This window comes from Balaenoptera acutorostrata, chromosome 2 (genome assembly GCF_949987535.1).
Source record: "Balaenoptera acutorostrata chromosome 2, mBalAcu1.1, whole genome shotgun sequence".
Taxonomy (NCBI): Eukaryota; Metazoa; Chordata; class Mammalia; order Artiodactyla; family Balaenopteridae; genus Balaenoptera; species Balaenoptera acutorostrata.
Genome location: NC_080065.1, coordinates 38,765,441 through 38,784,480, shown reverse-complemented (window position 1 = coordinate 38,784,480; position 19,040 = coordinate 38,765,441). Strand labels below are relative to the sequence as shown.

Genomic DNA, 19,040 nt, shown 5'->3' with positions numbered 1-19,040 from the left:
CACCACCTGAGTCCTCTCCCTGGGTCTAATCTCTGAAGCCTGAGCTTCAGCACCCAGTCCCTGCCCGCACTGGTGGATGTGTGTCTCCGGCTGGGGAGTGCTGAGTGGTGGCACTGACCATCTGCAGGTCTCTCTCCGTTCTAGCTGCTGCAAAACCGGTTCCTGCATTCTCCTCCAAGGCTCTAAAACTCCCGCTCTGTCCCGGCTGATCTCCGTGACAGTGAGGGGACTTCCCAGGGTGCAGGCATCTTTCCTCTTTCACAGCTCCCTCCCAAGGGGTGCAGGTCCCTTCCCAATTCCTTCCTTTTTTTTTGTTTTTTTCTTTTTCCTTTTGTCCTACCTGGTTACATAGAGATTTTCTTGCCCTTTTAGTGGTCCAACGTCTTCTGCCAGCATTCAGTAGATATTCTGTGAGAACTGTTCCACATGTAGATGTGTTTTTGATGTATTTGTGTGAGGCAGTGAGCTTCACATTCTACTACTCTGCCATCTTGATCCAGTAGTCAAGAACTTTTAAATACATAAGACATTCTCATAATTTTGAGATGTATTATTTAAAAACTTTTTTTTCCAGAAGGAATACAAAAAATAAAATGTAATACATATAACTTGCAAAAGGTCTCAACATAAGACATTATTCTTCAGGTATCATTTAATTAGTGTTATGTATAACTTAGATAATTTATTAATTACCTTGAGGAGATCTGGATCAATTCCTTTAATCTTTGGAACTGGAACTGGGGGTAGAATCAACATCTTAATCCTTGAAAACAAAATTTTGTTTTGATGTCAGTTATACATTCTCATTTCAAAAGACAGAAATAAAATATTGACAGTATTATCACTAATATAAAATAACAGAAAATTTGGAATAAGTATAATCTGAGAAAGAGGAGGAAAGCATTAAGCAGTAAATGGCAAGGCAAAACTATAGAAGAAAAAAAGAACAAAAAAACAACAACAAAAAACCCTCATCTGAAACCAATTTAAGTAAAATGCAGTTTTCTTATAACTTTTCTTTCATAATGTCTTTTATTGATAGACAGTCTTAGTACTGGAAGTTAGAAATTTAATTCCATCTGAAGCCAATTATTTCCATGTCAGTTATAAGGGAGGTAATTTTAATATACATCTCATCTGTAATTTGTGGAGGAAGGGAAGGGGAGGAGAAAGAGCCAATCCATGTGGAGGCAACATTATCTGTACCCTCAAAAAAGGGTGGGTTGGTATAAGTTCATACCACAAATCCACACGAATTATAAGATTATCCAAGATGATCTCATTAACCAGGGTGTTATTGCACAGTTCATTTCAGTTGGGACAGACTAAATTTGAGTTATCTCTAATCAGTATGGATTTGTATACACAAAAGTCTATGATGCACTTAAAATTTCTGTTCCAAATATTTAAGTTACTTTTTGACCATAATTCATTTCAATATCTATCCTGCCTGTCTTGTGCCTGATTGTATCCCCAGCACTTAGAACAATTCCTGGCACAGAGAAGGTGCTCAATAAACCATTTCTTGAATAAATTTGAGTAAATCATTTATATATTTCATTAATAGTGTAACTAGAGTTTTTGTTTTAAAGTCAACATTGTGGCTCTGGAATAAAGCTCAGATATTACTATAAAACACTGATGAAAGAAATCAAAGAAGACACAAACAGATGGAGAGATATACCATGCTCCTGGATTGGAAGAATCAATATTGTGACAATGACTCTACTACCCAAAGCAATCTACAGGTTCAGTGCAATCTCTGTCAAATTACCAATGGCATTTTTCACAGAATTAGAACAAAAAAAATTATACAATTTGTGTGGAAGCACAAAAGACCCCGAATAGCCAAAGCAATATTGAGAACAAAAAATGGAGCTGGAGGAATCAGGCTCCCCGACTTCAGACTATACTACAAAGCTACAGTAATCAAGACAGTATGGTACTGGCACAAAAACAGAAATATAGACCAATGGTACAGGATAGAAAGCCTAGAGATAAACCCATGCACCTATGGTCACCTAATCTATGACAAAGGAGGCAAGAATATACAATGGAGACAAGACAGCCTCTTCAATAAATGGGTGCTGGGAAAACTGGACAACTACATGTAAAAAAAGAATGAAATAAGAACACTCCCTAACACCATACAGAAACATAAACTCAAAATGGATTAAAGACCTAAATGTAATAAGACCTGACACTGTAAAACCCTTAGAGGAAAACACATGCAGAACACTCTTTGACATAAATCACAGCAAGATCTTTTATGACCCACCTCCTAGAGTAATGAAAATAAAAACAAAAATAAACAAATGGGACCTAATGAAACTTACTTAAAAGCTATTGCACAGCAAAGGAAACCATAAACAAGACAAAAAGACAACCCACAGAATGGGAGAAAATATTTGCAAATGAAGCAATGGACAAAGGATTAATCTCCAAAATATGCAAACAGCTCATGCAGCTCAATATCAAAAAGACAACCCAATCAAAAAATAGGCAGAAGACCTGAGCAGACATTTCAGCAAAGAAGACATTCAGATGGCCAAGAGGCACATGATAAGCTGCTCAGCATCAGTAATTATTAGAGAAATGCAAATCAAAACTACAATGAGGTATCACCTCACACCAGTCAGAATGGCCATCATCACATATCTACAAACAATAAATGCTGGAGAGGGTGTGGAGAAAAGGGAACCCTCTTGCACTGTTGGTGGGAATGTAAATTGATACAGCCACTATGGAGAACAGCATGGAGGTTCCTTAAAAAACTAAAAATAGAACAACCATATGCCCCAGCAATCCCACTACTGGGCATATACCCTGAGAAACCCATAATTTAAAAAGATTCGTGTACCACAATGTTCATTGTAGCACTATTTACAATAGCCAGGAAATGGAAACAACCTAAATGTCCAACGACAGACAAATGGATAAAGAAGATGTGTTACATATATACAATGGAATATTACTCAGCCATAAAAAGGAACAAAATTGGGTCATTTGTAGAGATGTGGATGGACCTAGAGTCTGTCATACAGAGTGAAGTAAGTCAGAAAGAGAAAAACAAATACTGTATATTAATGCATATATGTGGAATCTAGAAAAATGGTACAGATGAACCTATCTGCAGGGCAGGAATAGAAAGGCAGACGTGGAGAATGGACGTGTGGACACAGTGGGGAAGGGGAGGGTGGGATGAATTGGGAGATTAGGTTTGACATAAATACACTACCATGCGTAAAATAGGTAGCTAGTGGGAACCTGCTGTATAGCACAGGGAGCTCAGCTCAGTGCTCTGTGATAATCTAGATGGGTGGGATGGGGGGGAGGGAGGTCCAAGAGGGAGGGGATATATATACATATAGCTGATTCACTTCACTGTATAGGAGAAACTAACACAACACTGTAAAGCAATTATACTCCAATTAAAAGAAAAAAGGAAAAAAATTAACATTGTGGCTCTGGAATAAAGCTCAGAGATTATCCATTCCAATCTGATTTTTGGGTATCAGCTGATATTCTACTTAGTGTGAATGAACGTTTTTTGAATGTTTCCACCACCTTTTTACATAATCCAAGGAATAAGCCAAATTCCGTTTTGTAAGTTGTGTCTGAGTAGACTCCACTAGGTTTACTCTGTGGGACGGTGTTAAATTGTTACTGATGAATAGAAGTTATAGAAAAAATTCATGTTATTAATAACTGCTACTATTTTTGAATGCTTCTGATAAACCACTGTGAGATGTATCTTGCACTAAACTCTGGGTCAGCAAACTACGGTCTATGGGCCAAATGTGGTCTGCCCTCTGTTTTTGTAAATAAAGTTTTATTGGAACATGGTCATGTTCATTATACATATTATCTATGTAAAATAGTTTGCATATCATCTATGGCTGCTTTCATGCCACAGTGGCAGAACTGAGTAGTGGTGACAGAGATTGCATAGCCCAGAAAGCCTAAAAATTTACTGTTTGGTCATTTTTAAAACAACTTTGTCAACCCTTGCACTAAACATTTCATTAAATCCTTACCACTACCAGGGAGGCAGAAGACATTATCTGTGGAAAGATTTAGATATTTAAGGAACATGTTCAAATCACACACTAATACTTGGCTCAGCTGGTGCTCAATTCCAATGCAGCTGACTCCAAAACCTGGGCCCTTTGCCTTCTGTCGTGCTGATGGGTTAACTTGGTTCTGCATCTCTAAATGAATAGTTTACAGGTTCAAACACACAGAAAAATGCAACATAACCCCAGTTACAGGAGGCAAAGTTTCCTAAATGTCTAACGCTTTACTTTGTATGGGTGCCTCTTTTTTTTTGAAGAGGATGATGCATTTAGGTACTTGTTGATAGTCAGCTTTCTAGGAGTTGTGGTTGACTTTAGGCCAGGGTGGCAGACCCTGCAGCTTGGAGGACCCAAGCCAGTCATGCAACTGAATATAGCAGGCCTGGTACAAAGTCATAGGGAGGGATGGGAATGGTGACAGAGAACATATGCCCTTTGCAAATGGGATGGTTGTTGGTCCTCTGCTTCAGCACATGTTGCCATGCAGGAATATCAGCTCAGTTTCACTAGATCTCTGTTTTTAAAGATAATCTGGTAATCTGGATTTTTGTGTGAAAATTCCCTGTTTTATAAACACTTTGCAGGAAAACTACTCCAAAATCAAAAGAACATAAAACAACAAAACATGGATATGCGGGCTGAATTTGGCTTTCAGGTTGCCAGTTTGTCACTTCTGTTTTATGTTGATTCAGTTATTTCTTCCTGGATTAGTCATAGCTTGAAGGCTGGAGTAGGTCATATGGTGGGAGCCACAGTATAGAATAAAGATAAACTGGCATGAAACTACGTTTCTGATTTTTCTATCATTTTATTCAAATCCAAATTACACTATAAATTTTGCTAGAGTTGACTTTTAATGATTTGGACTAAGAAAGGGACCAGTGGCTTGGTTTGTGAACTAACAAAACCTCAAGCAAAGACAAAGAGCACCTAAGTTCTTTACAGTCCTGAAGTTCTGGGGTAAACTGGCATAGCACCTCATTCGTTGAGTTTCATTTTAATTGTTCTTTCCACACTTGCTGACAGCTATTTTCTACCATTTCCTACTTTCATTAGAACATGGAAATTTAGACAATGATAAGGGTTTTTTATGGGTACATGAAAAAAGAAAGGTTAATTGTTTTCCACGGAAAACTTAATTTAGAACAGGAAATTTGGCAGTACAAATAGATTTCCAAAATTTTTCCCAATTTGGTGATTTTGACCAAGCATCATAATTAAGAACTTCATTATTCATAGAAAACACTCTTTTAGACAAAGGTTAATACATTTTCTTTGAAATTCTATTTGTTTGGAGGAATATTTTTTCTTCCAAATATTGTTAACTAATGTAATTTTAAGCAACATAACAAATTTGCTTGGTCTTCATGATGACTCAAAATTGACAACTAATGTTAAAAGTAAATTCCATTATGTACACAGTGGGTTTATCTACTGCAGTTACACATAAATTAGCCCATCGCCTAACTATACAGATCAGTGAATTCAAATTAATCAACAGAATAATTTGGCTCCTTTGCTGTTGGCATTGCTTAAACATATAAATTACTTAAAATCCTAAACAATTATTTACTAACTTCCCCCCCAATTGAAAAAAGTGTGTTATCCTGCTTTATAATACTTGTGTGTCTAAGATAGTAATGTTGCTAGAAAGTTAGACAGAAAATAAAATTCTACAGAGCGAATTTTGTTTTCTCCTGAGCTTACATTATAAAATTGGAGATGAAACTACTAAAATAACCCTTCCTACATTCACTTGGAGACTTTTAGCATGCTTGACACTCTGGAACTCTAGAATTCTGAGAATTCTTCTCTCTACTGAAATTCTATTTTGATGTTTACAAATGCTATACAGCTTCAAAATACAAATTAAAAAGCTGTTACAAAAAAAAAAAAAAAGCTGTTACAATATATTCACATAGATCCTATTTTGATTTGTAGATGCGTCTTGGCTTCACCTGGATACTTGTCTTTAGTTCTAGGCAGAGTAACCAACTGTCTTGGTTTGCCTGGACACAGGACTTTCAACGCTAAAACCAGGAAAGTCCCAGGCAAACAGAGTGTTAGCTACCTTAATTCTAGGAGAAGGGGCAAGATTAACCCATGGGACTTAAAGAATATTCTAAACTACCATATGACCCAGCAATCCCACTACTGGGCATATACCCTGAGAAAACCATAATTCAAAAAGAGTCATGTACCACAATGTTCATTGCAGCTCTATTTACAATAGCCAGGACATTGAAGCAACCTAAGTGTCCATCGACAGATGAATGGAAAAAGAAGATGTGGCACATATATACAATGGAATATTACTCAGCCATAAAAAGAAACGAAATTGAGTTATTTGTAGTGAGGTGGATGGATCTAGAGTCTGTCATACAGGATGAAGTAAGTCAGAAAGAGAAAAACAAATACCGTATGCTAACACATATATATGGAATCTAAGAAAAAAAAATGTCATGAAGAACCTAGGGGCAAGACAGGAATAAAGACACAGACCTACTAGAGAATGGACTTGAGGATATGGGGAGGGGGAAGGGTAAGCTGTGACAAAGTGAGAGAGTGGCATGGACATATATACACTACCAAACGTAAAATAGATAGCTAGTGGGAAGCAGCTGCATAGCACAGGGAGATCAGCTCGGTGGTTTGTGACCACCTAGAGGGGTGGGATAGGGAGGGTGGGATAGGGAGGGTGGGAGGGAGACGCAAGAGGGAGGAGATATGGGGATATACATATGCATATAGCTGATTCACTTTGTTATACAGCAGAAACTAACACACCATTGTAAAGCAATTATACTCCAATAAAGATGTTAAAAAAGTAAAAAAAAGAATATTCTAAATGTAAGAAAACTGGTGACCGGTACTGGTAACTTTTCCTATGTTTTGTATTAAAAGTTCCTGTAGTCTGTACTGAGTTTCTTTCAAGAATGAAAATAGAATAATTAGTCTTTACAGCTTAAGGGAAATTTAAAGGTCATATAATCCAACACCCTCATATTACCCATGAGAACATGGAGGCCTAGAGAGATTAAGGGACTCAAATGAGATTAAACAGCAGTGGCAGAATAATAACTGGAGCCTGCGTTTTGACTGCAAGAGAATGCAGAATGGAATCTCTTCAAGCTTAGAATTTTATCTGTGTTGACAAAAGCAGATGAAATACCAAATCATAACTATCCAAGCAATTTCAATAAAACCCAAATTTACTTAAAATCGTCATCATATGAAGTCAAAAAAGGTTTTATTAGATTGAATTATCTAGGTGGCTTTAGTTTACCACTTAAATTTCCTCTTACATTAGGACTGTGTCAGACTCAGCCAAAGCCTCACTGCTGCCTTATGGTCCTGGAATAAATGAGCCAATTTTTTCAGAACTTTGATGAGGTACATATCACAAGGTGTACAGCCACTAGCCTCAGCCTCTTAATGTCCTGTGCAACTTTCCAGATAGAACTGAGACCTGTGATGTCTCTATGATGAACACAACAAAGTGGTAAATGTATAACTGGAGATAACGTTCCACTGGGTTGAAATATTTCACTCATGATTCACAAAAGAAAACATCAAACGATAAATGGAAACATGTATGTTTGCTAAATAACTGGCAAAACCATATCAAAGTATGTTCTATCACACTTACCTTTGTTGTTTAGAAAATATGAATAAAAATAATGTCACCATTAGCCCAAATATTCCAAAGATAATAAATAAGAACCATGGAAACTGGAAATCTGAAAAACATAAGAACAACATCTCACTCACAGAACTATGAATAGTTGAAGTTTACATTTCACTCTCCTGTTCCACATAAAAAAATTTCCTAATGTGTATTCATCTAGTAAAGTCAGTGATTTCATTTGATAACCACTGAAATAGAGTGCAATGACTTAGGAGTATTTTCTGTTCCAAGAACACCTCTATCCACTTCTTCAGATCCTTTCATGTACCAAAAAAAAAAGTCAAAGTAAAGAAACAGCATACAGTTTAAGCACAATCCATGTTTATACAAACAAACTGCTTTAAGCATCTTATGTATTCAGGGTATGTCATTAAAATGCTTCAGCTCTAGGAAAAATTGATGCCTGTTAATATACTACTTTTCCTAAATAATGTCCACTTGGTTCTTTTTTTTTTTTTTTAAAGGTGTGGTGATATTTTTTATCCCCCAGATTGAGGATCCATCAAAAAGATGGGGGCAGGGTTTTACTTTTGAATCATTACTGAAACTTTTTAGACATGCAGGGCATACATTTTCTGCTTAAAAAAATATCGTTTGACAGAAGAAGATCAGTACTAGGACTCCCATCTTCAGATTTTAGTATAATTTGTAGCAAATTTGTGGGAGTCTGTAAAACTTCTATTTCATTTCTCCAGAACAAGTGCCACAGTGGCAGAGGTTGACTGCTTTTAAGGTGGAATTTACCTTAACGTTGCTTTATTAAAAGTAGGCTTTTATGCTGTAATATTCTTTTATTTATTTTCTTATTCAGTTATTAAAAGCCCCAAGGGAGATGTTATGCATATTATAAAGAATTAGTGGGGGAGAGAATATCATTTTTTTGTATCTTGTGGTACCTATAATTTTATATCAATGATATACTCAGGAACATAATATAAAGCGAGAGTTTAATTTTTTTCTTTTTTAACAGAGAAGGAAAAGCTTGTTTAAAAAATGTTTTTGTTAAGGAATTAAATGCCATCACAATAAGCTTAAAGGGCACGTGGCAAATGTGCTTTTAACCTGAATTTCATTGTATCAAGTATCATGTGAAACAACAAGCCTGTTGAGTAGAGCTTAGAAAAGATGGTGCTATAGACACTTTCATTTGTGTTATATGGTATCACGGATTCTACCTGTACTATAGACACTTTCATTTGTGTTATACAGTATCACGGATTCTACCTGTACCGTAAGTGCAGAAATATAAATTTAATTTCTCTGTAGCTTGTGATTGTTTCGTTAACAAACCTCAGACCTTCATGTGGCACTGTAGACCTTCTGTTTTTAATGGAGATGAGTTATAGCCAATTTCCATTTGGGAATGATAATACTTTATACACTTACTATTCATTGTTAAGCAGCCTTCTTTATTTCTGTATCCAAAAATTTAAATTCTTTTATTCTGAATTCATAGGTCTCATTTCTTTAAACTATATGTTTATATTTCTTTTATATAGGATCTTCAAATATTCCTTGTCACTCTTGAGCGTATCTAGCACACGATTTACTAAGCCTTCCTCCAGGTAAAAGCCACACCCAGACTTTCTAAAACCAGTGAACACCTGCCATTGACTACTTATGCTGACTCAATATTAGGCATTCTCTAAGATGCCACATAGATAGCCATCCATCCAGATTCAGAATTTCTTCACTGTGTATTTGAAAAACATTTTTTTCTGATTATAAGTGCAAAACAAACTCATAGAAAATACTAGAAATATAGAAACAAAGAAATATAGAAATGAAGAAAAGAATCACCTGAAATTCTGTTATCCAGAGATACCCCACCCCCTCCATCAATAGCTTAGTGTATCTTCTGCTCTTTAACTTGCACCTACCCCGTGACTTTTCCTGAATAATTCAAAAATGAAATCCTCCTTCCTCTTTTGTAATGGAGAGTACCTGTTACAGGCAGTGAACTCAAGGTCCCTCATCCTGACAATTGATGCTAATGTATCTTGATCTGGACAACACCCTAACAATCCCTGTATATTGACAAAAACCATGTTGGCTTCCATCTTAATCTCTTAGGTTTACCTTCTTCACATGCAAATGGTCTCATCTGAGGAAGTGTTACAAAGAGCACCTCACTGAACTCGCCATATTTTTCAGAGTTTCGTTGTCTGGATCTCACACGCACTTCATACTCTTTATCCAGTCTCAATGAGTACACTGGAACGGATGTTGACAGTACAGGGTCCATCTTTCAAGACAAAATATGAAACTTACTGGTTAGAGAGTCAACAACTCAATGCAATAAGCTCTATGAGGTGTTTCTACATTTGTATTCAAAATGAATTTCTGTAAAGTAGGCAACGTTTTAAAATGCGCTGGTGGAGTTTGCTATTTAGAGAAAGATCAAGGCAAATAACTTAGTAACACAACATTGTAAATTAACTATACTTCAATTAAAAAATGGTAAAAAAAAGAATCATTTTGTTAAATGGGTAGTAGTCTTCAAATTTATTTTGGTATAAACACGAAGATATGATAGACTTCTTTAAAGAAATGCAGCTATACCTTTGCATTAGGCTGTCAGATATTCTACTAAGATCAAAGCATAATAGAATTATTATAGTGAATGGCAGAATTATAAAGATTACAGATACATTGCCTACCCTTTGGGATATTACATTCTTATATAAAGACATCAGAACAGAAAGAAACATATTTCCTATATCTATATCTGTTCTCTGGAAATCCTGGGTAGTCATTCATATGATCACAGAATTGGAAAGTATCCTAGAAAAATCATAGTTGTCTTAATTAAACTTTCAAACAATTCTATCAGCTTGCTCTAGAAGGCTTAAAGCCACCTCAAAATAGTTTGCTATTCAAAATTTGTGAAGAAAAGTCACTGGAGGCCTTTGGTAACTACCGTCAGCATTCCACAACCCTGAAGGCCAAGATGTTCCTTTACCTTCCCAGGGAAGGGTAGGTGAGACTATGAGACCTTTAAGACATGTTGCTATCAAAGAGGTTAGACACAACTAATGATGGTGTTTTCCTCCACGTCAAATATTCAAAGCAGGTATCCAATATGTGCTTTTCTTGTGTTTTTGGGTAGAACATCTTGTTCCTGTTTATAGAAAATTAGGAACATTCTCTTCTTCAACAGCATGGGTTTTTCACATAAATAAGATTCTCATAATTTGTTTTATTAAGTCAGAGCCTGGGCCTTCAGCTTCTAAAACAAATTTCCCTTCACCTCAGTTAGTTTCTACTCGCAAAGTACCTCTTTTTTTCTCCTATGTACACAGAATGGTTAGTTTGCATCTTTTATAGATGCTTCATATATGGAATATTTGTATACCTAAAATGCTTCTGAATATTAAATTCATTTTATTATTTTTCTTAAACTATTTTAAAAAGCCTATGTTTCCATTCTTGAAACCCTCATTTCTGTCACTGTCACCAGTACTATTTCTTTACAGATTTCATTAATGACAAAACCAAAAAGGAACCCTCGGCCATTCGACCCATGGCCCCCTCTCCATCTTCCCTCAGCCTTCCACACCAAACTCAAATTTGTTCACAGTGCTCCTAATACCCACCCTGCTCCCTGCCACCTTCCTATGAGGGAAAGCCTATTCTTGGCTAATTCTCAGTGCAAGTACTGCTGATATTCTAAGAAGCCTCTTCTGGCAATTATCCCTACTCCATCCTGCCAGGTAGTACACATATTACTTCTTTTAATTCATTGCTCTAATTTCTATATTATACTGCAAATTCCCTGGGGGCAAATGATGCCTTCATTTTCTTTACATTTCCAAAGCCCAGCACAATACCAGGTATATAGTGGGTACTCAAGAGATGGCCAACACATTGTGGATAATTCTCCGCCACCCATTAAGTCTTAAAAAAAAAAAAAACCCAACAAATTCTTAACTGGGTTTAGCAGGTAATAGCTGTAAGCAACTACATGGTCATTAGAATTACTTTTATATTCAAAATGTGTTTAATAAATTAAAAATGGGCATAGTAATACCAAATTCAATATTGTCAAATGTAACATGAATTCCTGATACAAGCAACAAACATTAGCCTTTTCCCCCTTGACTTAACAACCCTCTCTTCTTTTTATGCTTATGCCTCTTGTTCTCATAGCCAAGTAGAATGTAAGATCTTCAAGAGAGGTCAATTCTTATAGATGGGCCCTCGATACTCATGACAATTCTGAGATACCTTGCAAATTACCAAACTTATAAATATCATGAATTTGTTACTTCATTTATAAAAGGTAAGTAAAGTAAAAGTTAATTGACCCCTTTGGACTATCTGATGAGATTTAGCAGGGGTGCAATGAAAAGTGCCGCAAAGCCAAGTTGGGATGCAGCCCTGAATGGTTGACTGAGTCCCATGCTCCCACGCACCTGGCTCAGAGTGTGCGGTTCCTATCAGTGCCTCCACTGGGACAGAACTACAGGTCATGGACTTTCTGTGTTCAAACTATCAGCACTCAATTTGTGTGCTAATGTTCTGATTTACATCTTTGCTTTTTCTAGGTTGTCAAACTTTTTTTTGTTTCAGGTCTCCTCCACACTCTTAAAAATGATTGAGAATCCTAAAGATTTTGGTTTTTTGGGGTTATACCTATCACTATTTATCATACTAGAAACTGAAAATGAGAATTTAAAAAATACTAATTTCAAAATTAAAATAATAGATTTTATGTTAACATGTTTTTATAAAAATTATTGTACTTTCTGAAACAATAAAATTATAGTGAGAAAAATGACATTGTTTAACATTTTTGCAAATCTCTTTAATATCTGGCTTAATGGCTGTATTTTTACATCTGTCTCTGAATTAAAACTGCTAGGATGTGTTGTTTTGGTTGAGGTGCATAAATAAAACTTGGTCCCACAGATATATAGTGAGGAAACGGAAGAGATATTTTAATACTCTTTTCAGATAATTGTATATATTCTTCTTTAACACCAACAAAAAAACTCAGTAAGTGGTATTTTCTTAAAGGTTAGTTGCAATGTGGAATCTTAAGTTCTATCAATGAATCTTTCACACTTCATTGTATTAAAATCCACCATTCCATCTAGTACTTTGAATGGATCATTTCTCCATGTGTGGTTTTGGTTACAGTATGGTCATTTGAAAATATTGTTCACTGAGTTATGCAGATTTTCTAAATGTTCACACATTTCACTATACAATATTAAAAAAACCCCTCACTTTTGCTTATATCACCACTGATCTTATTAGGAGATCTTCAAAGGTTGGAGAAGCTGTCAAGCTCACAGCTGCAGATAGCAAGTTTTCCAAAATTCGAATTTAACCTTGAAAGCTCAAATTTTCTCATTGGCAACAAATACTGTCAATTGTTTTTCTTAAGTGGTAAGTTCACTTTTTCAAGAAATATTGCCAAGTATTTGCCAACTCAAATGTGAAAAACCATCCAGCTGTTTATCAGTTGTTTTTTCAAAGTAAAAATGGTATTTCAAGCAAAAAGCAGCTAGTTCAAGCAGGCAACTCGGGTGTTTAAATGCCTTTTCTCAAGACAACCAACCACACCTCAGTATGCAGCTGCAGTGCTTTATGTGTACTTCCCATGTGTCACACAGAAGATTAAAAAGCTACATACTCAGAAGTCGTGATTTAATAAAATTAATAATATATGCAGCTTCATCGAGGACATTCTTATGTGAAACTCCCTCCCCCCAGCCCTGCTCACGGCTTCTTAACTGTGAGTGCACGGTGGTGAAGAATACAGTGACTGTCAGGACGATTTGGAATTATTGCCTTGATTTGTGCTAAGGCAGCGGCAGTGTTTCCACCATTGCGCTTGTACCATCTGTGTAAATCTCGACACAGTGAAAAAAGGAAAGAACATTCTAGTATTATTATGAAAATAGTCTTGAGCTTGTGGACTCCCTGAAAGGGTGCCAGGGACCCTCAGGGGTCCAAAGTTTACACTTTGGGAACTGCTGCCCTGGGGTGCCTAGCACCGTGCCTTGTGCACAGTAGTTATTTCAATACCTGGTTGCTGAACAAATGTTCGACTGAAGCTTGAATTTAGAAAGCCTTGTTTGACTCAGCATCCAGCCAAGCTTTTCTGCACCAAGTTACGGAACAGATATCTAAATTAAAATGATTCTGCAAACAGAAACTTGAAGCCCAATATTTAACTGCGCACAGATGCTCTAAACTTAACTTTCCTCTAATGACAAAACTGGCTTCTTTCTCAGCAGTTCACTGAATGGACAGGGCCCGGTGTCTCAAAATTCTGAGAGTGAGGCTGTGCCGGGCTGCTGGGCACGACCTGGTGACCGGCCAGAAACCAGTTGGCTTGGCCAGGCCTGTGGCTGTGGCTAGACTGATTTAGCATTGGTTACATTGGGAGCAGCATGATAATCCTGGTTTCTTCTTGTTGTGTGCCATGTGGACTTTATCGAAGTGCCCAGCTCCCGTACACCTGGCAAGGAAGTGAGGGGTTCAGAGGTCAACCAGTACCATGCCACTTGCTCAGATAAAAACCTCTTAGCTTGATTCTCCCTTGAGGTATGTAACAAAACAGCCTTCTGAAACCTCTAGGGGATCAATTCCCTCCCCCTGTGTTTCCCTCCTGGAGTCACTCAAGAACTTATTTTAATGGCAGTCTGGTGAAGAGTAGCAACTAAAATCATGGGAGAATATTTAGCCACAGCTCACTGTTGACCTTGATCATAACCCTTCCCATGTTTAGCCACATCCTCAAAGGCAGCTAAGTGGCTAGAGTACACGATATTGTTCTAAGGTTCAACTGGATACCAATGATGACTGGGGAAATATAGTTTTCCTTTCCTTCCATAGGTTTCTGTATAAAACTCCATGTAAGCATTTGCTGTCTTAAAGAATTCCAAGATGATATTTTACTGATTATAGCCATTTTTCTCAAATAAGAAATTAGCATATAGCATGGGCATGTGGTATTAAGTCAAAAGAAAGTCTACAAGTGAGAGGGGGTTGTTAAACTAAAAAGAAGAAAAGTCAAAGGATTTTTAAATGTGAGATGTAATGATATCTTACCATTTTCCATTGGGTCTCATTTACTTCTTTGTATTGCAGTTCATACTCCAGGACTATCCATCCCTTCTGAACATCTGCATTTGGTGGTGGTTCCCATCTCACTTGGATATCTGCATGAATCCCTGTTAAACTGATGTTCAGTAAAGTCCAGTTGAGGCCAATGGGTGGATCTGGTTGCACTGGGCATTTCAACAGAGAATTAGTACACAGACACAGCTCGACATTAGTGGAATGCTTTCTTCCGAAGAGACTGTTACTTTATACATTTTTATTATTCAAACTCTTAATTCTTCCAATATTCCCACTGTATGGGAGAGTATCTTTTTTTTTTAACATCTTTATTGGAGTATAATTGGTTTACAATGGTGTGTTAGTTTCTGCTTTACAACAAAGTGAATCATTTTTTAACTTAAGGATGATCTGTTTTTAACTTAAAAAAAAAGCCCCTATAAAAAACTTCTTTTTGAGTTTAAAATCTGATCTATAGCTGTTCTTAAAGATTTGCCATGTTTTACATTTCTTTTGGCTCTGATAGGATTAATACTTTGGGATTTTGGCAAAGGAATTCACTTTAACTCAAAACTGAAGGAACGGAGAGTCAGAAAGATCTATGGTATTTAAACATGTCGCTGTTTTGGAACTAGGGGTGGAGAAATCTTTTTTCTTCCAAGCTGTATGTGACCTGGGGCAAGATCTTTCTTATTTTCTTTCTCATTTCTTGTCTTTGCCATTTCTGTACGGCTACAGAAGCACAATCCTTCCAAACACTCAGTAAATACTCCTTAGCTTGTCTTCCTAGCCACATGTGATCATTTCTTCAGATATAAAATGAAGGCATTACACTGCTCTCTCAAATGGTAATGAATCAGTGTTTTCTGTGTTTTACTTAACTGCATGCTACTGACCACTGTGGAGTGGATACTACTTTTTAAAAAATGAGAAAGTCCCAATTTGACTAATCATGACCACATTTTGGAAATTAAATTGAAGGGATTTGCAAAATAGCTAAGCTACCCACATCATGATAGCTATACCTCATCTTTCTGGATTTGTTGGGGACTGATGAATTCTGAAAACCAAAGCTTAACCCTTTAGATGACTGAACTATAAAAATGTTTTTAATGCAAAATTTTCCCAAACTTATTACTCATGTTGCATCTTACAAATCTTCCTGTCTACTTTAAATAGAGGATATAGAACTGGGTCCTTTTTGAGAAGGCTCAGTACCACTGTTATGAGCATAATAATAACCTCTTCCTTACTTTTATGCTTATTTCTAGGTGCCTTAGTTGACACACTACGGTGTGAGAAACACTCTGAGATGTTTAAAAAGCATCTGAAACTGAACGCATTCAAAGGCAAGTCTTCTGCCTGAAGCTTGCTCCTCTTCTACCTTCCCTGGTTCTGTTAATGGTGACTCCATTCCTCCAGTTGCTCAGGATAAAAATGGTCAACTCCTCCCGGACTCATCTTTTTTTTCACCATCCCACATTCTGTCAGCTGTACTTTCAAGATAGTCCTCAAATCCACCCACTTCTCATCACCTGCATGGCTCTAACCTGGTCCTGGCCATTATCTTTTTTTTTTTTTTTTTGCTGCATTAGCCTCCCAACTAGTCTCTTCCTGTGGTCCTTGTCCCCCTTCAGTCTATTCTCAACACAGCCTCAATACTGTGGACATGGTGGTCATCTTAAGTTAGGTCATATCACTCATCATTTAAAGCCTTCCAAAGGCTTCCTATCTCACTCCAGATGAAAGCCAAAGTCACACAATGGCTTAAAGGGTACCTTAGCTTTGACCCTCTGACCTCTGGGATCTGGTCTATGACCACGCTCCTCCTCGCTCTCCATGTGTCCCCTCACTACCCCATGCTGTTCCTTGAGAGAGCAAAGGCATGCTGCCGCTTCAGGATCTTTACCCTTCCTGTGCCCTCTTCCCTCAGGTAGACACGTGACTGTTCTCTCACTTCCTTCTTTACTCAAGTGTCGCTGTCTCAGTGAAGCCATGTCTGATAACGCTACCATTGCAACCTCTCCAGCGTGCTTTTCTCCCTCCCGATGTTATCTCTCTTCCCAGCATGGTCTCTTTCCACCCTCACTGGGAAAATGTCCCACTAGGGCAGACGTTTTCTGTCCCCAGCACCAAGAACACTGCCTGGCCCAAGGAAGAGACTCAAAGATTGGCTGAATAAACTGAGTGAATGACAAATGCCTAAGTAATATATGACTTTAAATCCAAAGGCGAGCCCTGTGAGGTCTAGTAGAATACATTCATAATACATGAGGGAGCTGAGGCTTGTGACTGTCATCTTCAGATCTAGGTTCACCTCCGTTCTTTGTTGTCTCTCACTCTCAGCTCCCTCCCTCCCTGCTTTCATGGTAACTCTGCCCATCATCATCTTTTGCCTTGATTATCACAAAGTCTTCTAATCCCCATACCTCTAGTCTGTGCTATTCCAATCTACCCTCTACACTGCAGCAAGATGAATTTCCCTGAGACAATAGTACCATGCTGTATGGCTTTGAGGTTAAGAGCATGGGCTCTGGAGCTATGCTGCTTAGGTTCAAATCTCAGCTCTGCCTACCAGCTGTCTGACCTTGAGCTAGTCATTGATCCCCTGCTTTGGGGATCAGTTTCATCATCTGTAAAATGGGGATTATAATAGAACCCATCTCACACAGTTATCATACCTGATCTATGGTAAATGCTTTGTAAGTGTTAGCAATAAATATCCCGAGGTCATTTCCCTGCTTAAGCATCCTCAAGTGTACCCCCCTGGGCAGTAAGGTAAAGTCCAAATTCCTCTGTGGGGTATACAAGATCAATTGATGATTTCTCTGGCCAACGAGTCAGGCCTGCCAAACTGCTCCCGAGTCTGTGAACATTCTGTGCTGTTTGTCACTTTTGGAACTTAGTTGCTGTTGGAAGACACAGTCCATCTTGTATAACTGGCAACTCCTGCTGATGCTTTAAGAAGTAACTGAACTAGTCACCATCTCTGTGCAGCCCTTTCTCATCCCTCAGGCCCAGTCAATCATTCACACCTCTGGCCACAGCCTTGGCTTGCTGTGCATTCCACACACCTTGAGTCCGGCACCTATTGTGCTGTATCACAATTACTTGTTAACCTGCCTGATTTCCCTACTTGACTGCGTCTTACTCGTTCTGTAGCCAACACACCCAGCACAGTGCCCGGCTCATGGCAGGCACTCAGTGAAAGTCAGCCAGGTAAACGAGTGGGGCTGGCTCTTGGCAGGGACAGGGTTAGAACATGGGTCTTGACACAGTAGTCTTTCTACTACCCATTTAGCCACTAGACAGCTGCATCTATTGACGTTAGGGCATATGTACGAATAGTTCCTCTAAACCGTATAATTGGGTTCTCTTTTCTGCTTGGTACAGTTTTCTCAATCTTCTCCCTCAAAGTCAGGCTATCAGATTTACTTGTTTCTATCTGCAGCTTCTACCCACACTCTCTCTGTCTCTTCCAGTCTGCTGATGCCTGGGAAACCACACACAAGAACAACACATCTGAGAGAGCCTCCAAGGAATTCCTATAAGCAAAAAATGAGCTTTGTGGATAGATTTGAGGCACCAATGTCAGCTACTCAGGGTCCTTCTTTGATTCTTTCTATTTAGCTGTTTATACTATTATATTATAGTATAATATACTATAGTATATTATAATATAAACATGAATATTCCAATTATGGTTGTTTGTTTTGTTTCATTTCCCCTGTGTCCACATGATGGGCAAGGGATAAGCTGCTTGGATCTTTCACTTTGTTCATTGAGCTGACTACCTCCAGTGTTTGTTTTGAGATCTTATAAACATGTCTTTAAACTGATTTTGGCTGTTCTGTCAATGTAAAATTCCAGAATGATTATGCCTTGTGGTAAAGGAAATCTAGGCATTTATTATAGCAATGACAGCGATCAAGGCCAATGTATTTCAGTAGATCAGAATATAATAATCATACCAAATCATTAGGAGAGAAGGAATCTTAAGAGTGCATTGAGTTTGTCCCTTGCAGCGGCACACAAGAATATAATCCAGCTTTAGAGACCTTCTCAAGGAAAAGACTCCATAAGGCTCCTATTCTTTTCTTTACAACATTTACTGCCAGATTTTTTTCATGTTAGAGCCAACCCAAGCTCCCTCTGCCCTTTCTCTCTGGTTCACCAGCTGACCTCATGCACTGTAAAGGAGA

At 37.7% G+C, this 19,040-nt stretch overlaps 1 protein-coding gene across 6 annotated transcripts in view; it reads right to left on the bottom strand.

Moving 5' to 3' along the window:
* The window catches only part of GHR (growth hormone receptor), a 280,325-nt gene that overhangs the window by 9,047 nt on the left and 252,238 nt on the right, over positions 1-19,040 (bottom strand). For all 6 annotated transcript variants that reach the window (XM_007195531.2, XM_057540022.1, XM_057540024.1 and 3 more), the window contains 4 exons: positions 14,830-15,008; positions 9,844-10,009; positions 7,726-7,816; positions 694-763 (listed from right to left, as the gene is read on the bottom strand). In XM_007195531.2, coding sequence (XP_007195593.1) covers positions 694-763; positions 7,726-7,816; positions 9,844-10,009; positions 14,830-15,008 — 506 coding nt within the window. The remainder of the gene's footprint in view (positions 1-693; positions 764-7,725; positions 7,817-9,843; positions 10,010-14,829; positions 15,009-19,040) is intronic.